Source organism: Coloeus monedula (assembly GCF_965178545.1).
Source record: "Coloeus monedula genome assembly, chromosome: Z".
Lineage (NCBI taxonomy): Eukaryota > Metazoa > Chordata > Aves > Passeriformes > Corvidae > Coloeus > Coloeus monedula.
The window spans coordinates 51,666,347-51,686,043 of NC_138822.1; the positions used below are offsets into that span (position 1 = coordinate 51,666,347).

General features: G+C 42.9%; 1 protein-coding gene across 3 annotated transcripts; it reads left to right on the forward strand.

Moving 5' to 3' along the window:
* The first annotated feature begins 546 nt into the window (after positions 1-546).
* LPL (lipoprotein lipase) lies at positions 547-18,092 on the forward strand. 3 transcript variants are annotated; one of them, XM_082300917.1, is made up of 11 exons: positions 547-760; positions 1,121-1,183; positions 7,547-7,713; positions 7,828-8,007; positions 8,638-8,749; positions 10,626-10,859; positions 11,100-11,342; positions 12,457-12,577; positions 13,438-13,620; positions 14,800-14,904; positions 15,853-18,092. In XM_082300917.1, exons 1-11 carry the CDS (start codon positions 697-699, stop codon positions 15,896-15,898), a joined length of 1,518 nt encoding a protein of 505 aa, XP_082157043.1. In that variant the 5' UTR covers positions 547-696; the 3' UTR covers positions 15,899-18,092. The 3 variants fall into 3 exon arrangements, with proteins under 3 accessions (XP_082157043.1, XP_082157044.1, XP_082157045.1); XM_082300918.1 differs by having other exon boundaries at positions 7,550-7,713; XM_082300919.1 differs by lacking the exon at positions 1,121-1,183 and having other exon boundaries at positions 7,550-7,713.
* Positions 18,093-19,697: the final 1,605 nt, after the last annotated feature.

Sequence of the window (19,697 nt, forward strand, 5' to 3'; positions counted from 1 at the left end):
CAGCCCCATCCCCAGCCCCAGCCCCACCCTCAGCCCCAGCCCCAGCCCCAGCCCCATCCCCATCCCCATCCCCAGCCTCAACCTCAGCCCCACCCTCAGCCCCAGCCCCAGCCCCATCCCCATCCCCATCCCCATCCCCATCCTCATCCTCAGCCCCAGCCCCATCCTCAGCCCCAGGCTCATCCCCAGCCCCAGCCCCATCCCCAGCCCCATCCCCAGTCCCAGCCCCATCCCCAGCCCCAACCTCAGCCTCAACCTCAGCCTCAGCCTCAGCCCCAGCCCCAGCCCCAGCCCCATCCCCACCCTCAGCCTCAGCCTCAGCCTCAGCCTCAGCCTCAGCCTCAGCCTCAGCCTCAGCCTCAGCCCCAGCCCCATCCCCATCCCCATCCTCAGCCCCATCCCCAGCCCCACCCCGGCGATGGGGGCAGCGCCGGCCCCGCCCCGCCCCGCGGCGCGCGGCCAATGGGCGCGGGGCGCTCGTTTGCATATTTGCATATTGCCCGGGACATAAGGGCGGGCGGGCGCGGTGCTGGCGGTGCTCGGCGCTCCCGAGCCGGGCCTGTTCTCGTCGCTGCGCTTCTGCGCCGTGCTTCTCTTTAGTTGTCATAAGTTTTTAAAGCAAAAACCTTACTTCTTATTTTATTTATTTTTTTTTTTCTTTCGCGACGAAACTTTCGTGCCGCGGCAGGAGGCGAAATGGGGAGGAAGGCGTTCCTGGCCGCTGTGTGCCTCTGCCTGCGCTGGGTGGCTGCTCTCGGCGGTGAGTCCCGGGGCGGGGGTGGCAAGACGGCCCCCAGAGCGCGCACAGGACACGGGGTGCACGGAGCTGCCGGGCCTGCCTGTTGCTTTTGGGAAAGGGGAGCCTGGGGGAAAGCGCTGTCGGCATGGCGGGAAAGGGGAGTTTGCAGTCTTTTCTTTGTGACGCTATCCCGGGGTGCTTGGGATGCTGCGGGACCCGGGTGTCACGGAGTGGGCTTGGAAGGCGCTGGAGAGTGACACTGGGGGGAACCTCCATCGTGTTAGGGGAGACCTGGAGCCTGTTCCCCAACCGAAACTCAGGCACAACCTGCCGGGCTGCTGGCGCGACCTGTTGAGATTTGGGATGTGTTTTTTTTCCCAGAAACGTGGTGGCTTCCGAGATTCCCTTACCCCAGCAAGGGACTTGCACAGCAGAAGCACCACGGTAAGGTCCCTGGGCTCCCTCCTCTGTGGGACTCATCCATCCCAGCATCCCAACTTCGTACAGTTCTTGATCCTAGCCGAGGCAAGGCTGAGTCTCATCGCTATCACGTGTTTCATCGTTATCGTGTGTTCGAGTTGTAGTTAAGCCTGTAGTGGGCAGAATCCACCAGGGTACAAGTGAACAGAGGGATGTACTCTTTCTAGGTTCACGTATGGCTGTGTTTGCACTCTGCGTGTTGTACCTGCACTTGCGCATAGGCATCCTGTGCAAGCTTGAGGAAGTGGAACACGTGCAACTGTTGACTGCTAGATGTTCACTAATGCTCTCTCAGTTAATCACAACGTGGTTGAAGCTGTTGTGAACAAAGGGATTAGTTCCAGGAGATCACTACTCCTCAAGCTTAAAAACTAAAAAAAGCTAATAAAATATTGTTAGCAGTGCCCTGTCACAGGCTTACTTTCTTACACTGATCTTCCACACATAGTACCTATCTTTTAAAGTTTAGCCTTAGAAGAAAGGGTGGCCGTAGCTCCTAGAGCTGCTTTGTGATCCTAAACTGGAATATATAAACAGCTGGTTTTTTCTGCTGTGGATGCCTTTGTTACTGCTTTGTGTACAAGGAAGCTGAAGGGAAGTATTCAAAAGTAGGAGGATGGGGTGCTAGGGTACAGAGAAAGGAATGTATTCTAGCTTTGAATCCAATCTTGTGCCATCAGAGACAATCAAAACAAGTTTTCATCACAGTATCCAAGTTCTATACAGTAAAATAACTGTCTTCCCAGAGAAAGCTTTCATCCCTGCAGGAACTGATTTGCCACAGACTCACTAATAATTTCATTATTTCTTCTTAGGAACAGGTTATATGAAAGCAGGTTGTGTGTTCATCCTAAAGCAATTCAAGCCTTTAGTTCCACACTATTTCTTGCACACTACAGTAAAAAGTTTTTTGAAACCACAGAAAACACATGACCCAGCCCTCCAGGAATTCAGAGTATTTAAAAAACAACATAGAAAAATACTTTATAGGTGAAGAAAATGTTGGTGTTCCAGGAAAAGATAAAAACATACATTCAGAAACTTATTTTTACCAGTGTAAATCCAGAATCTACATTGTTGTGTGATATGAACTGCTGGCTTTTTCTATGGCTGTGTTTTTAGGATAGACATAGCAGGGGAGCTGTGGCGTGGCCTTTTGAGAAACAGTGCATTTCTGAGAAGGCACAGAGGTGAGGCTCTGAGGCATCAAGTTGTGCTGGAGATTAGCATGATCACTATCACTTCTAAAAGTTTGCTGGAATCTCCTCTATGCAAAAGTACTTGTGTGATAGGACTTTCTCATGCATCCTTACCTCTACATTACTGCAAAGTCTGACAGTGGTTGCATTTTAATTGTCTTGGGCTAATTCCAGATATCCCAGAGGGAGTGATAGATGGCATGATCTCTGCTGGATTGAGTTTTGAGTGTCCCAGCTGCAGCTGAGTAAAGATTTGTCAGGGAGTACCAGGGAGAGGGGCGGACACCCCTGTGTGTGGTGCAAGAACAGCAGTTTGCCAGCTGCAGAACTTGAGCTGGGAGGTCCTTGCTTAGCTTCTGAACTTGCGCCCAGCAGCTTTTCAGAGGTGTTGGTCTTTCCATTGACCCCACCTGGGAAGTGAAGCAGAACGTACTCTCAGGGCTCTGCCATTAAGGAATACATAAATAAACTTGAAGTTGTAATATTTTTGCAGTGAGGTTAAACAATAACCTGATTTGTGAGGTAGGTTTCCTGGGATTGCAACACAAAGTAGTCTGCTTTCAGTTTATAGTGTAGATCAAATTAAACGATAACTGTTTCTGTGATATAACCCCTTTATTACAGCTGGCTGTGGGTTTGCTTCAGAATCTTAGGAATTCAGTATGACTGATTGACGGGTGATCCTAATGCTGATTGTCGGCTGAGAGAAGATTTAGCCCAGTTAACTACAGCTGGTAAATGTTCCATGTTATGTGCAGATGTGTACTGCTGTGCCTGTGTGTGCATGTATGTCTCTGTGGGCTATAGTATACACAGTCCAGCAGTGTCATTTCTAAGGATCTTTGCACTTAGCTAATAGTATTTCCATTTCTCAGTACATAATGCTAGGAAATTGTTGTTTATCAAAGATTCCCTTTTTAAAACCATAACTCAGGTGCACCCATTCTGGCAAATGCATTGTTATCATATTTTGGCAACCTGTGTGATGTGGGCAGTTTAACTTTTGATTAATATTCCAGATGTTGTTACTTCCTCAAGAGTCACATTCTCCACCCAGCTGACCAGTGGTAAACAGTTTCACAATAAAAATAATTTGCCAAGTTGCCTTGGGCTTCCTGTGAAAGAAACTTGAAACTGAATTCTTTTGACTAGTGTGTCAGAATGCCTAAAGACAGTGGAATGCTTTCAAAATTGATAATTGATAGGAGTCCCTAACTGAATGGAATTTCACAAGTTGCAAGTCCAAAGTGTCACAAACTTTGAACAGGAAAAACAAAACTACTGAGTTTTCCCCAGTTAGTAAGCTTTTTTTCCCTCCCGCTTTCATTGAGTTCTGTGAGATTCTTGATCTCACAGCTTTTTATTTTTTTTTAAATATGGAAACTCAGACTGTGGAAGTAAAGGTGTAAGAAAAGCATCAGAGAACTTTGTATAGCGTGACAAAATGGTGAAGTTTTGGCAATGCAGCCTGAAAAGCCAGCTTCCATCTGGAATTGGTCACTTGATTCTGCTCCAGTTCCCTAAATAATCCCTTTATAGGTTGTGTTAACTGTAAGCACATAGCAGTAGATCGAAAACTTTGTTTTGCAACAGGTGCTTGTAGTTGTAACTGTGTGCCTGGAAGCTTTGGCAATGCACAACACTTGCTTTGGTACCTTTGCTGAACTTTGTCTAGGAAAGTGTAGTTTTTAGAAAAAGCATGGATTTCTTTTTTGTCTGAATTTACTTCCAGTCTGTTTTATTCAAGGCCTTGTTTAGAAATGGGACTTGCATTCTTGTCATGAAAAGCTACTTCGGTGTCTCAACATGGATGTATGTAGATTTCTAATTATATCTAATTTCTGTATCTATGTTATGAAAAATGCGATGTTAATTCAGATAAATTTCTGTCCACCTTTCAGAACATGCTGAAAACTACCCATTTTTGGGTTTTCTCTGGCTTCATTAACTTGAGTTAAAACATATTACTTACTAAACTGTGGTGAGCGTGTACGTTGACTGTCTTTGCACTTCTTTGTGTAAGACTGTAAGAATGAGGCCCAGCAGTTCACTGGCTCAGGACATGATTCAAGGAGACTTCTCCCTTTAAATCTATGAGGAAAAGTCTGTGGCAAAAGTCTATGAATGATAAAGTTTGGTTCTGAATAATTTTTTTAATAGACCAAGAAATATGATGAGGTATGAAAGCAGAAGTGGGAAATGCTATTTTTCTGAAGAGATGTGCTGTGTAACTTCTCTGCTTCAGGTTTAAAGCTTGGTACATGTAGGTCTGTGTGGTGAGTGTGTACATACTATATGTACCTCTATAATGTATTTGTAAAATGTGTTCTGCAGAAGCTGAGATGTGAGGTGGTGCTGTAGTGAAGACCAGGTATCTTGTGCTCTGAGCCATATAGAATTTGCAAAGCCAAACTTAGGCAAATTCTGAGGAAAGCTTCTTGATGAGCACACCATGAAGAAGTCTGTAATAAACTCCACTACACACACACTTCCCTCATCCAAAGAGTATCTTGGCTGCTGGGAACTGACCATATGTGGACATAAGATAACATGACACTTTTTGTGGCCATAAGATGATAACAGTAATTTCTTCTGACTTTCTAATTCCTCATACAACATAGTTAAATGAGAAGAGTGGCTGCCTGCCATTTCCCTAACTCATGGGCTGTTGCTTTGCAGCTGCTGCTTTCCTGGTGGTGACTGTATCTCAGTGATTTTATGTCCTCAAATCCCCATCAAAGATTTTTAGACTAGAACACGCAGATAATTGTGAGGCACTTAGCATGTCTTCAGTGGCAGGTGCCACTGTACTGCAATCTTTCTAAGCTTGGTGCACTTTTCCAAGCGCACCCTTATATAGTACACTTTGAATTGTAAATTTCCTATAAGCTTGTTTTCAAAAGAGCTGTGGTCTGGACTTACATGCAAATTCTAGCATGTGTTTGTAATTGAAAACACACTACAAGACAGGATATCAATGTAATTTAGATTTTGGATGATTATCAGATAAGTTTAATTCAGAAGGGAAATGATATCTATGTATGAAAGGAAGCACTATTAACTAGTGAGCAGGTGGGCTATTCTTGTTTGCCTTCCTGTACTAGGGGGGAGTATACATAATTGGAAGTCCTGGTGTTGTATGCCTTACAGTTGAAAGCTGTTGCTGTTCCTTTCAAGGTTTTATTGATTCACAGCTGAGTGAAAAGTTACAGCTTATATTTAACCAACCAGCCTTTGGAGCTTTTCTTTTTCTGGCTAAAAAGTATATAATATAAGTCTAAAGATTTGTTCCAGAAAAGTGTTTTATACTCTCAGTTGGCGAGAAAAAGAAATTTCAAACATGCAAAAATGTAGAAAAGGTTTGGTTAGTTTGGTAAATGTAGCTTTCATTGGTGGGTGAAATGTTATATTTGCCATTGTGTGAATACTTCTGCTGGTTTGGAGGAAGGGTAAGGTCTATGAAAAACACCTTTCTTTAGGAGGAAGGAGGCAGGAAGGGGGCCCTCAGTGTAATTATCCTGGATTAGCTAGCCAGCCTAGCACAGTCAAGGTTGAAACCTAAAGCTGAGTACTGCCTCTGTTCAGTGAACAGTTCTTGCTTTCCTGCATGTGCTTTGACAGGTGAGCAATCCTGCTGAACTTGGGCAGTATTAAGCCACTGATTATGGCTGACAAGTTTCTCAGAGGCTTGTACATAAGCATTTGTTGCAAGGCTCTGTGGTGGTTTTAGACTTAATGCAGGAGGTTAGACCCTGATTTCTTGTGACCCTCCAAGCACAGCAAGAACTTCACAGACTTTATAGAACTCCCTGAGGTGGGGTCAGGCAGAAGTCAGTGGCCTGCTGTGTGTGGTAGCTTGAATAAGAAGACCAGAAAAACTGTTCTGGAAGAAAATGAATTGTAAGTTAATAATCACCTGAGTGATGCAGAAATGCAAATCTACCAATTATCATAGAAAACCTCTTCTGCAAGAGGAAAAAGAAGAGGAGTGGGAATCTGTTTTGCATGCCTAGTGTAAGGTCCTTACCTACGTATTCCCTATGATGACTTGGAGCCAGTCATTAATGTCTGTTTAAGAGTTTGTGAAAGGTTGGTGGTCTTGATGTCAGGAAAGACCATGCTGAGCAGGACAGAATTGGCCTAAGTTCAGCTGCACTTGAAAAACAGGCAATCAATATTTGCCAAACTCAAGTTGGCAAACAGGAGCCTGGGTTTTAAAAAGTTAATTATGGGGTCTGCTGTACGTAGAGGCATTTAGGTGTTGAATCAGACATAAAAGGAGGAGACACTTAAGTTCCTTCCTGAAGGAAATAGTGAGTATGAAGCCTAAAGTAATTTCTGTCTTGGCAGGAAAAGGAGTACTTAAATTTTGAATCTGGAAGCTGGAGGGAGTGATCTTTGCAGGCCATGATATACTTTGTTACCACCAATACAGGATCTTCACCTCCTTCCCCACCCTGGACTCAAAATAGCTTCAGGCAGAGAAAGATACTCTTCTGCCCTTATTTTTCTGTAGTTTATCTGATGACCTGAAAATGTACTTATTTTCAAAATAGACTGCTGGTTTGCTAGTTCACTTTCTCTGATGGGTGTCTGGTCTTCTCGCCTGCTGTTTGTTGGTCAGAAGTTAGAACTAGCATTTTGTAAAGCAGTGGTGGCTTCACAGCTTTTAATGCACTGCAACTACATGGTGTTACAAAAGGCCTTGTTGGGCAGTGATTATTGATGAGGTGATGTGGAAGATGCACCACCAAAATATGTAATAGTATGGTAGTAGCTCTCTGCATTCCTGGATGACTGTCTGTGACTGTCCTGTGCAGTTTTCTGTACTCTTGTGATACTTAAGAGGTTTCCTGCTTAATGTAATGGGGAAAATACTGACTCTTAAAATGGGTTCATACTTCTGTGACAGCTCAGCAGATTCTTACTGTTTTAGCAGGACCTTGGAAGGGGAGCAATTTTCATCCTTTGATTTCCTCTTTACATGGCTGTTGAGTGCTGTAGGAAATGAAAACCACGCATCCCATTTCTTGACTGTTCCAGATATCTCTCCAACATTGTACCTGTGCCTTCTGACTTTGTCCTATACTCCTAAACACTGCTATATGTTTTTTGTGCTCTTGCATAGCAGAAGCTGAAAACAATTTCGATGGAATTGAAAGCAAGTTTTCCTTACGGACACCTGCAGAACCCGATGAGGATGTCTGCTACCTGGTTCCTGGGCAGGTGAACAGCCTGGCACAGTGCAACTTCAATCATACCAGTAAAACCTTTGTGGTGATCCATGGGTGGACGGTAAGACGAAGTGGGAGGAATCTCCCTTTTAACCACACTTCTGATAAACTGTCCAGAGGTGTCTCACAGATACATTATTTCTCCTTTTTTAACTAAAATCCCCAAAATCAACAGGTGACAGGGATGTATGAAAGCTGGGTCCCGAAGCTGGTGGATGCTCTGTACAAGAGGGAACCTGATTCAAATGTCATTGTGGTGGACTGGCTAGTTCGAGCTCAGCAGCACTATCCGGTGTCTGCTGCCTACACCAGGCTGGTGGGAAAGGATGTTGCTATGTTTATTGACTGGATGGAGGTAAGGCATGGAGACATGTCTCACATTCTACATAATGTCATAGGAGACAGAACAGCAGTGATGCAGTTGTGCTGATCATCTCCTGTTGGGACGATGGAGTTAAACTCTTGCAGACAGTTCTTTAGCTGGACTGGTAAAATTCCAGCTTTAATTTACTGGCTATCTCCTACTCAGAGGGCTTTTGTAGTGCATTCCAGAAACTTTACCTTGTGGTCTGTGGAGTCCTCTGAGCCCACAGTATTTCTGAGGGCTCTATGAGAGGTAGCTATGAAAGACAGGTCCCTATATATTATACAGCAGCCAGCCCTTGGGAATCAGAAATGTGCCCTGCCTTTGGAAAATACTTAGGAGATCCAAAAACGGGTGGGGAGAGGGTGGCTGAAAATCTTTGTAATACACAGCCCTGTTCTCTGTCCTTTATTCTGCATTCCTCTCAGCTTAGATTTTGGCCATAAATTAGTTAGATCAAGAAATCTACTTTGGCACAAAATTATGATAACTGTATAGTGTTTCTTCTATTATTCATGTCTCAGACAAAAATCCTGGTATTAACAAAACGGGGGGTTTTTTGTGGCTTCTGACGTTTTTGTGTTTGGTTTTGAACTTCAAACAAATTGTTCTCTTCTGCAGGAGCAATTCAATTACCCTCTCAACAATCTCCACTTGCTGGGATACAGTCTAGGTGCCCATGCTGCTGGGATTGCTGGGAACCTGACCAAAAAGAAGGTGAACAGAATTACTGGTAAGGAAACCTGTGACTGTAGAGTGGAGGGTCCCATCTCTTCCATACTGAAGCATTATATTCCACTGAAAAATCACCAATAATTGTTGCTTGCTGGCAGTACTTTAGTTATATGTTCATCATTTAATGAAACATCAGGGCTGGTATTTCTTTAGTAGAACTAGAAAAAAAATTCAGAAAATAACAACAAAGGTGGTGAGTGAGAAACCTTTATTTGCTTTTTCACAGGAAATGAGTAAGTAGGCCATGATAAAAGAGTTGTTTGGGGGGTGCGGTGGGGACTGACCAAATTTGTGGCTTGGAAAAGGTCACAGTATCTCTTGCAGCATGAGAAGTTCAGCTGGTTGTCTTTATCCAGGCAGTCCTTTCTTACAGCTGATGGAAGCCATTCAAAAAGAACAGGACGTAGGTCCTGCTGCAGCAGTTTTAGTACCTGCAGAACTCTTTGCCATGGGATGGTGCAGGCAAGAAGTTTATATCGGCTCAAAGGGAGATTGGACAGATAATCAGAAGAGAGATCCAATGTGGGTTATTAACAAGTTAATCATAACAGGCTCAAGAAATATTCTAGGCTGGAAATAATACTGTGAGAATTTGGGTAAAGGGAAGGGAGCATACATATACTTGCCATGTTGCTATGTGTGCTCAGATGTCTAAGGTGATTTTTGGAGACTGAGAAATGTGCTAGACAAGACAGAGTGTGTGGCTCCTCTGGGGCTGGTTTACAACCCACCACCTGGAGAGCTGAGCCCTAGCACTGATCTCAGTGACAAAGGAACTGCCAGCATCAGCAAATGAGGCTAAGAAAATTGCTCATCTGTGGTGTCTTTGTTGCTGAGAGACCTTGGGAGCAGCATTTAGAAGGGAGCCTAGCTCCTGTCACCCTTTACTCTTTCACCTGAGCCTGGCTGTGATCCCAGATCCACAGGCAGGCTGAGAGGAGAGCTAGGCAGCAGTCACACCTGGAAAGGTCGAGTCCTGAGAGGTGGCAGACTAAAGTCAGGAGGCCAAAGCAGTAGTCCCTCTGCCCTTCCTTTCTCTAAGTTGCAGCTTTGTTGGTTTCACTGAGGCTGCCAAATCACTGACATGTAGTCACTGACAGTAGCCCTCTGCTATGCCTCCACAGTTGCTTTTGGTGCTCTTCCTTTCCTTGGGAAAAACACAGGGAGCAATGTAATGTGGCCCCTGAAGCCCTCACAGCTGAGGGTGAGGCAGCTCAGACCCACTGGAGCTAACTGTGGGTGAACAACACAGGTGCCTGTCCCCACCTGAGGGCTGCAGAAAAGACAAGTCCCTTCAGCCATCTTTCAGGTAGTTGTCTGAACAGGAGATAGTACTTGTTCACTGGCAGAATAGTTCTGGGCTTTTTTTTGATGTCAGTGTTGCTGCAGCTTGACAGTTTACCATAATAATCCCCTTCCCCTTAGGTATGTAGAGAGTGAAGCCCTCATTTATGTTTCCCACTTGTTCCCCTGGCATGGAGTTGTCAGCAAGACTTTTCCATACTTCAGACGCTTCAGATTCAAGTTCTACAGATCTTGACAAGAGAGGAAGACACTGAGAAAATACTTAGGAGCTTGTTTCTTCCACCCACTACAGCTACACTGTAGCTACAGCTCTGAGGAAGTTAGCTGGGCTTCCTTCCATGTGCTTGCATACACTTTTATTTTTTTTAAACAGTGACAACATTTCAAGGTAGTGCATTTGATTCTCCTGTATACATGAATGTTATTTAAATGATCCCTCTGTAATGTCTGCAGGAAAACCAACTCAATACTCCAGCCCAACATGGCAGTTGAGTTTGGCTTTTGTTGTCAATGTCAGTGTCTTTGGCAGACAGTAGTATCAGTTTTTCTTTGTGGTTTGCCCCATAAAGGGCTGGATCCTGCTGGTCCTACCTTTGAGTATGCTGATGAACTCACTCGCCTCTCCCCGGATGATGCTGACTTTGTGGATGTCCTACACACCTACACCCGAGGCTCTCCAGACCGCAGCATTGGGATCCAGAAGCCTGTTGGACACATTGATATTTATCCCAATGGTGGAGGTTTCCAGCCAGGTTGCAATCTGGGAGAAGCACTGCGTCTGATTGCTGAGAAAGGCTTTGGAGGTGAGGTTGCTCTGAAGCAAGCAGTATAACATTCAGAGGGAAATGTGAATAGTCCTGCAAGGTGTCTTGTAGGGAAGGATGTCTGAGAGGCACAGGAATATGTTCTTTTAGGTGCTTTTAAAAGTCATCTGTAAACACCAGCTCTGGCATAGTGGATCAGGCCTGTTGACAGCATTGCTTAGGGGTTTATATCATTACATGTGTGCATGTATACATATTCCACATTTTCGTTCTTTCAAGATGTGGATCAGCTGGTGAAATGCTCCCACGAACGATCCATCCACCTCTTCATTGATTCTCTCCTCAATGAAGAAAAGCCCAGCATGGCCTACCGCTGCAACACAAAGGAGGCCTTTGAGAAGGGCCTCTGCCTGAGCTGCCGCAAGAACCGCTGCAACAATTTGGGTTACAAGGTCAACAGAGTGAGAACAAAGAGAAACACCAAAATGTATTTGAAAACCCGTGCTCAGATGCCCTATAAAGGTAGGTAGTGCCTGCTTACTGGTGAGCAAGGCTGGTACTTGTGGTCAGCAGTGTGTCATGGTGGGCGTGTGCTGCAGATGACAATATTCCTGATTGGTGCCTGTGGTGAGCAGGGGTGAAGCTGGTCTATAGTTTGCCATTGAATACAAGTCTCAGGGAAAAGTGTCCTCTTACTCAATGTGTGGAGGTGTCGGGTAGAGTACAAGAAGAAAGGTATTTTGTAGCAAGTTTCTGAGTAGCAAAAGTTAGACTTCCTCTGCTGCCTGATCACTTGGAACAGCTGAGTCTTCCAAACTTTTTCAGTGTTCTTCATCCAAATGATTACTTCTTCTGCTGGGGAAATAATCAGCAGAACTCAGTCGGATGAGCAACTTATTTAAAGATATGCAAACATCAGATTTGTGGCTTTGGTAGTGCGCCTGCTAGAGGAGCCCTAGTCCTTGTTAAAATAGCACAGCACTTCTTGATTCTAGTTGCTGCTGTGGGAGATCTGAGGAGGACAGTGTCAAGAGAACTGGGAGGCTTTCAGCTAGGAAAATAGCATTGGATTTTACTACTTTATTTTATTTTCCTCCCTAGCTTTGCCTGTACCCCATGGGATGCTTATAGTGTGCGTTGTGTGATGGACCAGCAATCAGAAGGCACATTCCTGCAGTGTTAGAGCAGCTGCAAGACTGGTGTTCTGCTGGCATTTGGTGCTTTATGTGCAGTGTCAGTGGGCTGATTTTTTTTTTTTTTCTTTTGTCTTCTTTTACCAAGCCTCCTGTAAGAGGAAGGCTTCTTACTTGTTTCAAGTCAAGGACAGCAAGTCTTACACGTTCAATAGCAGGTTTGAAGGTGATAATGCAAAAACTGTGGTTATAGTGGCAGCTTGAATGCAGAGTTCAGTTGCAAGAACTGCAAAGGTGTTCTTTAAAGATGATTGCCTTGTTAACTTATATTTACCTTCTCACAAAAATAGTTCCCTGGACACCTGCAGGGAAGTAAACTCATTTTAGTGAAGTTGGCATATTCCAGCCTAGGATTTTCAGAGGTGAGGCAGGGTGATTTTGTCACCAGCTGTCTCTTTGGAGGTTGAGTTTTCCTAATGGCGTTTCCTTTTGTATTCTTCCAGTCTTTCATTACCAGGTCAAGATACATTTCTTTGGAAAGACTAACACAACCAAGACAAACCAGCCATTCCTGATCTCTCTCTATGGCACTCTAGATGAGAGTGAGAACATTGCTTTCACACTGTAAGTAGCTACAGAAACAACTGCAAAGTACTGTTGAGTTTACCTAAATTTGTTAAAGTCTTAACTGAAAAACTTGTTCTAGCTCCAGCTCCAGTAATCTTACAGGGTCCTAGTATCTGCTCTTGGCCTTGATCAAGGAGTTGCATTCGCTTCTGAAGCTAATGAACCAAATCTTGCAGTAGCTCTTCTTGATACGACATCTGAAATATGGAAATTTGAAGTCTGACCTGTGACTCAGCCTAATAAGAGTCTTTCTAGTGCTTTCTTATTTTCTTTTCAGTACCTTTGTACCATGTTAATCTTCTTAAAAGTAGACTAATGGGTTTGAAGACCTCAGTACAGAAGCTGAGGGAGACTTGGGATTTGCTTTCACAGCTCTGCAAATAAGTTTGTGTGTACATCCCTGGACATAAGCTGGCAGGGAATGGATCTGGAAATCACCAAAGTCTGTTTTCTGCTCTAAGGAATGTAAATTGTTTATGGCTGGTGGTTGTCTGGCTTTCTGAGAGTCATCAGCACGGGAGAGGATGACCCTTGCCTGTCAGACTGTCCCAGGATTTTAGCAGCCTTGCTACAGAAGGATGTTCTTTTGCCTCTACAAAAGCTTAAGGCATTTTTTTCCTTATTTCATCCATCAATGATGAACCTCTGCAGAAGGATGCATCAACCATCCTATGCAGAAGGTTGCTTCCTTCTCTGGAGTACAAAAATTCCAGGTTCTATTGCTCCTTAATTTTCTTTGTCTGTCCAAGAGTTTTGGGGTTTTTTTGTTTGTTGGTTTTTTGGGTTTTTTGGGGGGGTTTCTTGTTTTGTTGTGTTGTTGTTTTTTTTTTTTTTTTTAAATCTTCTCCTCCCTACAGGCCTGAAGTCTCCTCAAACAAGACCTTCTCCTTCCTGATTTACACAGAAGTGGATATTGGAGACCTGCTTATGCTGAAGCTGCAGTGGGAAAAAGACACCTTCTTCAGCTGGTCAGACTGGTGGACTCCTTTTACATTTGACATCCAGAGAGTCAGAGTGAAGTCAGGAGAAACTCAGAAAAAGTAACTTGCTTTGGTTGTTACAAGCTATATTAGTTTTAATTGACAGTGCTTCCTGATTTCTGGTATCTCACAGGCTGGGACAAACATGTTAAGCAGTTACAAATTGGTGCAGCACTGATAATCAGGGCTCCAGTGGTATCAAACCACCATTTATATCTGCCAGGTTCAGTCATTTGCTTCCACTGTGATCTGCAATTTATAGTCTTTACTCCCACATAATTAATTTGTATCCTGCTGTCTTATCTACTTGAGGTTAGTTATAATATGCAGGAGTGTGTGTCCATGAACCAGCATCAGTGATTGTGTTTGCAATTTTTCTCTTCCTTTCTCATGCTGGGTGTTTGCATAGGTTTTGTCACAAAGAGCATGCTTAGATGGAGGTTTTTAGAAATCCTTTCAAAAGTGTGCTTTCACAAAAAATTATTGCTTAGTTAAGTTGGATTTTCTTAGGGGTTTAATACCTGCATGGTGGGTGAAAACAGACACAACTGTTGCTGGACATTGCTAATGTGTGAATGTTAAAACATCAAAGTCTGCACAGAAGTGCTTTGACATTAATCTTTTGAAATACTCATATTCACTAAACATGAGCTCTGTTTGCAGAACACGTGCCTAGAACAGAGTATGTGTGTCCTAGGTATAGTATAGTAAATAATAAGTTCCTTCTTTGAATAAACAGGTCAGTCACTTGATCAAAGAACTGTTATCAGAGCTGAACAAATATAGGGGTGGGGAAAGTACTGATAAATAGTAAAAGCAAGTGCTCAGGTTTTCTGGAAATTGCAACCTACTTTGTTTGCAAACATTTGAGGAGTATGGCTTTCTTCCAAGTTCATTCACCTGACAAAAAACTCAGTAAAGTCTGGTGCAAATAAAGATCCAAGAGACTTTGGGATAGAACTTCAGCTGTCTTAGCCACAAGAAGATTTTATGCAGAGGATCAGTGAAAATTATGGCTGTGGTTTGATGCCCATGTATAATTCGTTTACCAGTTTTTCTTGTACAGCGTTTCTTTTGTCACAGAATTCTCTTTTTAAAATAACTTTCTCACAGGCTTGTGAAGTAGCAGTGCCCCATGTGACAAAGTATAAAGACTGTTTCCAAGCACCAGTCTTCTTTCTAAGATTAAAAAGGGATGTTTGGCTCAGTCATGTGATTTTTCCAATATTTATTCCACAGAGTGGTGTTCTGTTCTCGAGATGGCACCTCACGTCTCAGTAAGGGAGAAGAGGCAGCAATATTTGTGAAATGCTCAGAGCAACCCGTCAACAGGAAGAGAGGAGGGTATGAGTAATCACTATTGGTTCTATATTGTTTTATTACCACTCAAGTGGTAATAAAACTTTCCCATTAATTGGCTTGTGCACTAGTCTTCTCAAGGCTTCAGAAGCATCAGTCAGACTAACCAGAGGTTTGCTTATGGCTGCTTTAGCAGCTTAAAAGCCCTTTGTTTGCTTCTCTGCTGACCATTCTTGTGTGGTTGTTAGCATGTCTGAGAAGCAGGTACTAGTCACTGCCTCTCGCAGCCACTCGGTGGCCAAGCTTGAGGGACTGTTGGGGAGGGTTATGGACAAGGCACTAGCACACAGAGGAAAGCATGTCTCTGTCTCGAGATTCCTTACACTTACCCTTAGCTGCAGAATATTCAAACTTCCATACTGGGTCAGCCCAGAGCCCTCCCTCCTTACTTGCCAGCAGCAGATTTGGAGGCTGGTACTGGAATGGAGCAGGCATATGCAGGTGTTCTTCTTGGCACACTGCTTTCTGATGGCAGCCATCAGCTGAGTGACTTTCTCAGATTTTCATCTCTGTGGATCGGAGATTCTGCCTTTGTTTAACAGCCCTTGGTGCACTTTAGTATTTTTATCAATTTTTCTGACCCAGATTAAATGTGGGGACAGTCTTTGCCCTTTACCCACAAAAGTTTGAGATAGAGAAGTGGTTATATTTATTGTAGTTCAATTGCTGTGTATGAATGGGGACACTTCTAGGCTGAGATCTAACTCTGCATAAAAAGTGCACGTGCTGACCTTGACTCTGGGGCAATGACTTGGATAGGCCTTGAGACATCTGTGTGTGTATCTGACATAAAAACAAGCAGAAGCCAGGAGAAGCCCAAGCACATAATTTATCTTCCTGTTAAGCAGGGAGTTTTAAAATCTTAATTCTCAAAAGTAAGACAAGTATCTTACATCTTCCTTATCACCTTTATATTTTATCTTTTTTCCACAGTACCAAGAAAGCCTCTAAAGAAAATTCAGCTCATGAATCTGCTTAAGTGACAAGAGGAAAGATTTTTCACACTGGGGAGGAGAAGAGTCTGTTCATCCCTGTGGACTGGATGTTCAGAACCAAATATATAGAAATATTTATCCGCTGCTGGATTTTTGCCTGCTATTCCTAGCTATTTTAGAGACTTCTTGTAAGAAAGTCTCAGCATATGAAGTTACTAACCATAACCATTATCCAAATAGTTAAAAACAAAAAGAAACCTGCAAAACAACATGCCAAAGTTTGGAGTGCTGAAAAGATACAAGTAATTTTGCTTAATCATGGTGCCTTGTGACAAGGTTTCTTGACATCAGATCATATATAGCAATTTTTTAGTATTTATTGAAAAGAAACAAAGCCCTGTGCTTGGTTTTATTTTTCGCTGTTGTTTTTGGGTTTTTGTTTTGTTTTGGTGTTTTTTTTTTTTTGGTTAGTTGGTTGTTTTTGTTCTTTTCAGGAGTCTTTTAAAACTTGACAGATTGTTTTCTGTCTTGGCTAACTGAATTTTCAGGCAGTTCAGTGGAGAGAGTTCATAGTTTTCAAGTGTGTGTTTAACAAATAAGTAGGTTTCCCATGTGAAAAAAACCATCTTTGCTGTGTGTAATACTAGAAGGTGTCAGGGACTGACTTAATATGGGGATGAATTTTTTAGTTTGTGGTTATGAATGTATTTAATTGGGGGTAGATCCCAGTGGTGCTTAGCAATAGGTATGATCTGTTAAGCTATATACTTCTATGCCACTAAACCCTGTAATAAATAACAGCTGTAGGAGAAGGCAGCAATGCCAGTGTCTTATGCAGACATTTAATACTTTATCTATGCTTTCAGTTATTGCAAATGAAACTGTCTAGCCTTCAACACTGAAAATGGAACTGCAGAGGAATTGAGCTACCCGAAAATGCAGGAAACAGATATTTCCCCCCACCTCCACCCTCTCCCAGCTTGCTTGCATCATGTATGCCAAAACTGTCACAGTTTCTCTGCTCTTTGTCGCAGACTGTCAGTCATGCAGCTGAGTGGCTGCTGTTTGCAGTTTTCAGTGCAAGTGGATCCACTTGATAGCTGACAAGGATGTTCATACTTCCCTGTACTGGAACTGTGACTGCCAGAGGACCACCTCTGTTTGTTTCTTGGCTGTGCTAGGAGCTGCTTAGCTTTCTGCCATGAGATGGAATTCAGCAGGAAGCAGGAGCCGAGTTAAAAGCAGCCTGATTGTGTGCTCCACAAGAAAGAGTGCTCTGAAAAACACTGAAATTAGCCATGCTGCAAGTTTACAAAAATAGGTATATTGAAGGCAGTCTGCTTCCCTGTTTTAAAGTAACATACAATTTTTCTAGTGTCCTGAAAGGTGCAATAGCCCTCTTTTAACTTCGTAGAGGAAAAACAAAATGTTGGAGAGGTAGAAGGGCCTGAAGGTAGGCACTTGGAGGAGTGTAATGTTAGCTGTGTTGCTGGGTGTTGTAGTCTTTTCCTGCATGGGCAAGACAGCATGGAGATGGTGATTTCTCCAATATCATCCCATCTTAAAAGCAAAGAAAAAAATATAAGTGTTTATGTGCACAGTTTGTTTCCTATTTCCAACTGTAGCTGCTAGTATATTTGGGGATAAAAGTCTTAAACAGTGCAATATGTTGGAATATTAATAGCTCTGAAATTGCTCACATTTGATTCCACATTCGATTAAACTACAGCAGAGATGTGATGAGTCATTGAGGGTGGGGTTGAGTATTGAGCCACTGCATTTGAGACATCTAAAAATAAATACAGTGATTTATTCCCTATAGATTCCACATTTTGTTGCAATTTTCTCTTAAAAGTTAAATTCTTCAGAAGCAAAGTATCTGGACAGCTGTGCTCTTAATACAGGATCAAATACAAACACATTTAGAATTTGGATACAAAATAGTGAAAGTTCTTTTCATAAGGAAACATGGTTTAGCTTGGATGTTATTTATTAGCTGTAAATAAGATATTTATGGGTGTAAAGGTAGTTTGTATATATTGCTAAAGTTGCTGACAGTCTCTACATTAATACAGTTGTGTAGTATTAATCCTGTATATAGCTTTCAGAGATTTTTATCAACAAGCCACTTACATTGCATTGTTTCCTAGGTGGTTAATACTTTTTTTTTTTTTTTAGAAATCTCCTCAGTTTTGTATAGAACAGAAACCTATGGTTTTAATAAAATTCTCAAACTGATACTGAAGTCATTAGTTTAATTTCAATGAAACAATCTGCTGTATACTTTATATGTGAAGGCCAGAGCCTATCCTTGAGTTCTGGGCTGGAAGGATGTAAGGAGACACTGAAAAAAAAAAAAAAAAAAAGGCGGCTTGTGATTGCTGCACTCCCCTCCCCGATTTCATTTTGGGAAATGCAAAACTCATGTATTAAGACATCAAGCAATCACTGTATGAAAGAAAGTATTCCACATCATAAAAGAAGTAGTTTTTCACCTGTAGTTTGTGGTTTTCAAGTTTCAGGCCCTTTTAAGAACAGTCCAAGAACTGTCCTTATTTTGAAAGGTTTGTTTCCCTTTTTTTTTTTTCGCAGATGTCAGAACTGTGCTTCTGCTCCATGTTTTGCCAAAATAGAGATGTTCTGACCCTGTGGGTGCAGGAGGAAAGCACCGGTCCCTTACCACCACTACTGCTTAAGGAAGGAACAGTGACAAGTCACTTTCACCCATGTGTTATGAGTGCAGCTGACCTCAAGAATGGCTGTCACTAGAACAGTTTGCTCTGTCATACACAGCAAGACTCCACCCAGGCAAAGGAGGGGGATTGCTAGAATTAAGGACAATTGTACTGACACAAACGTGGGGGATCATGTTAGAAGTAATTAGAGCAGTTCTCAGTTCACCTGGGAAATCTGCTTCCAATGCTCTTCCTTTGTCAAAGATGACTGCTCTTTGACAAGAGTAGAGCTTAATTCCTTGTGAAAGCAGAGGGAAGCTATGCCATGGAAAATGGATGGTTGAAGAGGATGAAAGAAGAACTGGAGGGAGAAGGGAAGGGGGGATAGGGAGAATGCTGAGAGAATCAGTGGAAAAAGGAAGAACCCAATCTGCAGACTGCAATCCTTGAAAATGCTGGCAGTGGGTGTTTTAAGGCCATTGTTCTTTCCCCTGGGTCAGTGTCTGGATTAGGGGACTAGAAGGGCTCCTGCAGTTGTACAAGACAAGGCCTGGGATCACATCTCTTGAAAACACCATGGTATAACTATTCTTTTAACATCACAGCAGCTTCAGTATGCTAAATGTGTTACTAGGTAAAGCAGAAAAATAGTTTTTGTTGGGGGGTCAAGAATCCAGGTGTCTCCTGTGAGCCTTTAGAGCCATCCCTGGGCCCCATTGCAGCTTGCTCTGCAATGCCCAGCCACATCAGAAAAGGTGATGATCCCTGCTCACCCTGCCAACTGTCTCTGGAGTGGGCTGGGAGGGATAGACTGTCCAACAGTCAACAAGTGGGTGGACAGACCAAAAGAGACATTCTTGGCTGCAAGGAAAGAGTGAAGAAAAAGGATTTTAGCCAGTGTACCTGCAAGATGAGGAAATCCTGACTCAGGTTTCTCATGCCTAGATTTTAATTTTCGTATTTAATTCTGAGAAATTTTTGGAATCAGCAATGACTTTGCTCTCCACAGGTGTCTCCATACTTTTGCCATTCAGATATAGTTGTGTGCCTGCACTTTCGTGTGTTAAGAACAAAATGTCAAAGCTTGCTGCTTGGGATGAGCAAGACATTGTGCATGTGTTGTTTCTAAAGGTCAAAACCAGATACTGAAAAAAAAGTTTCTGTAAGA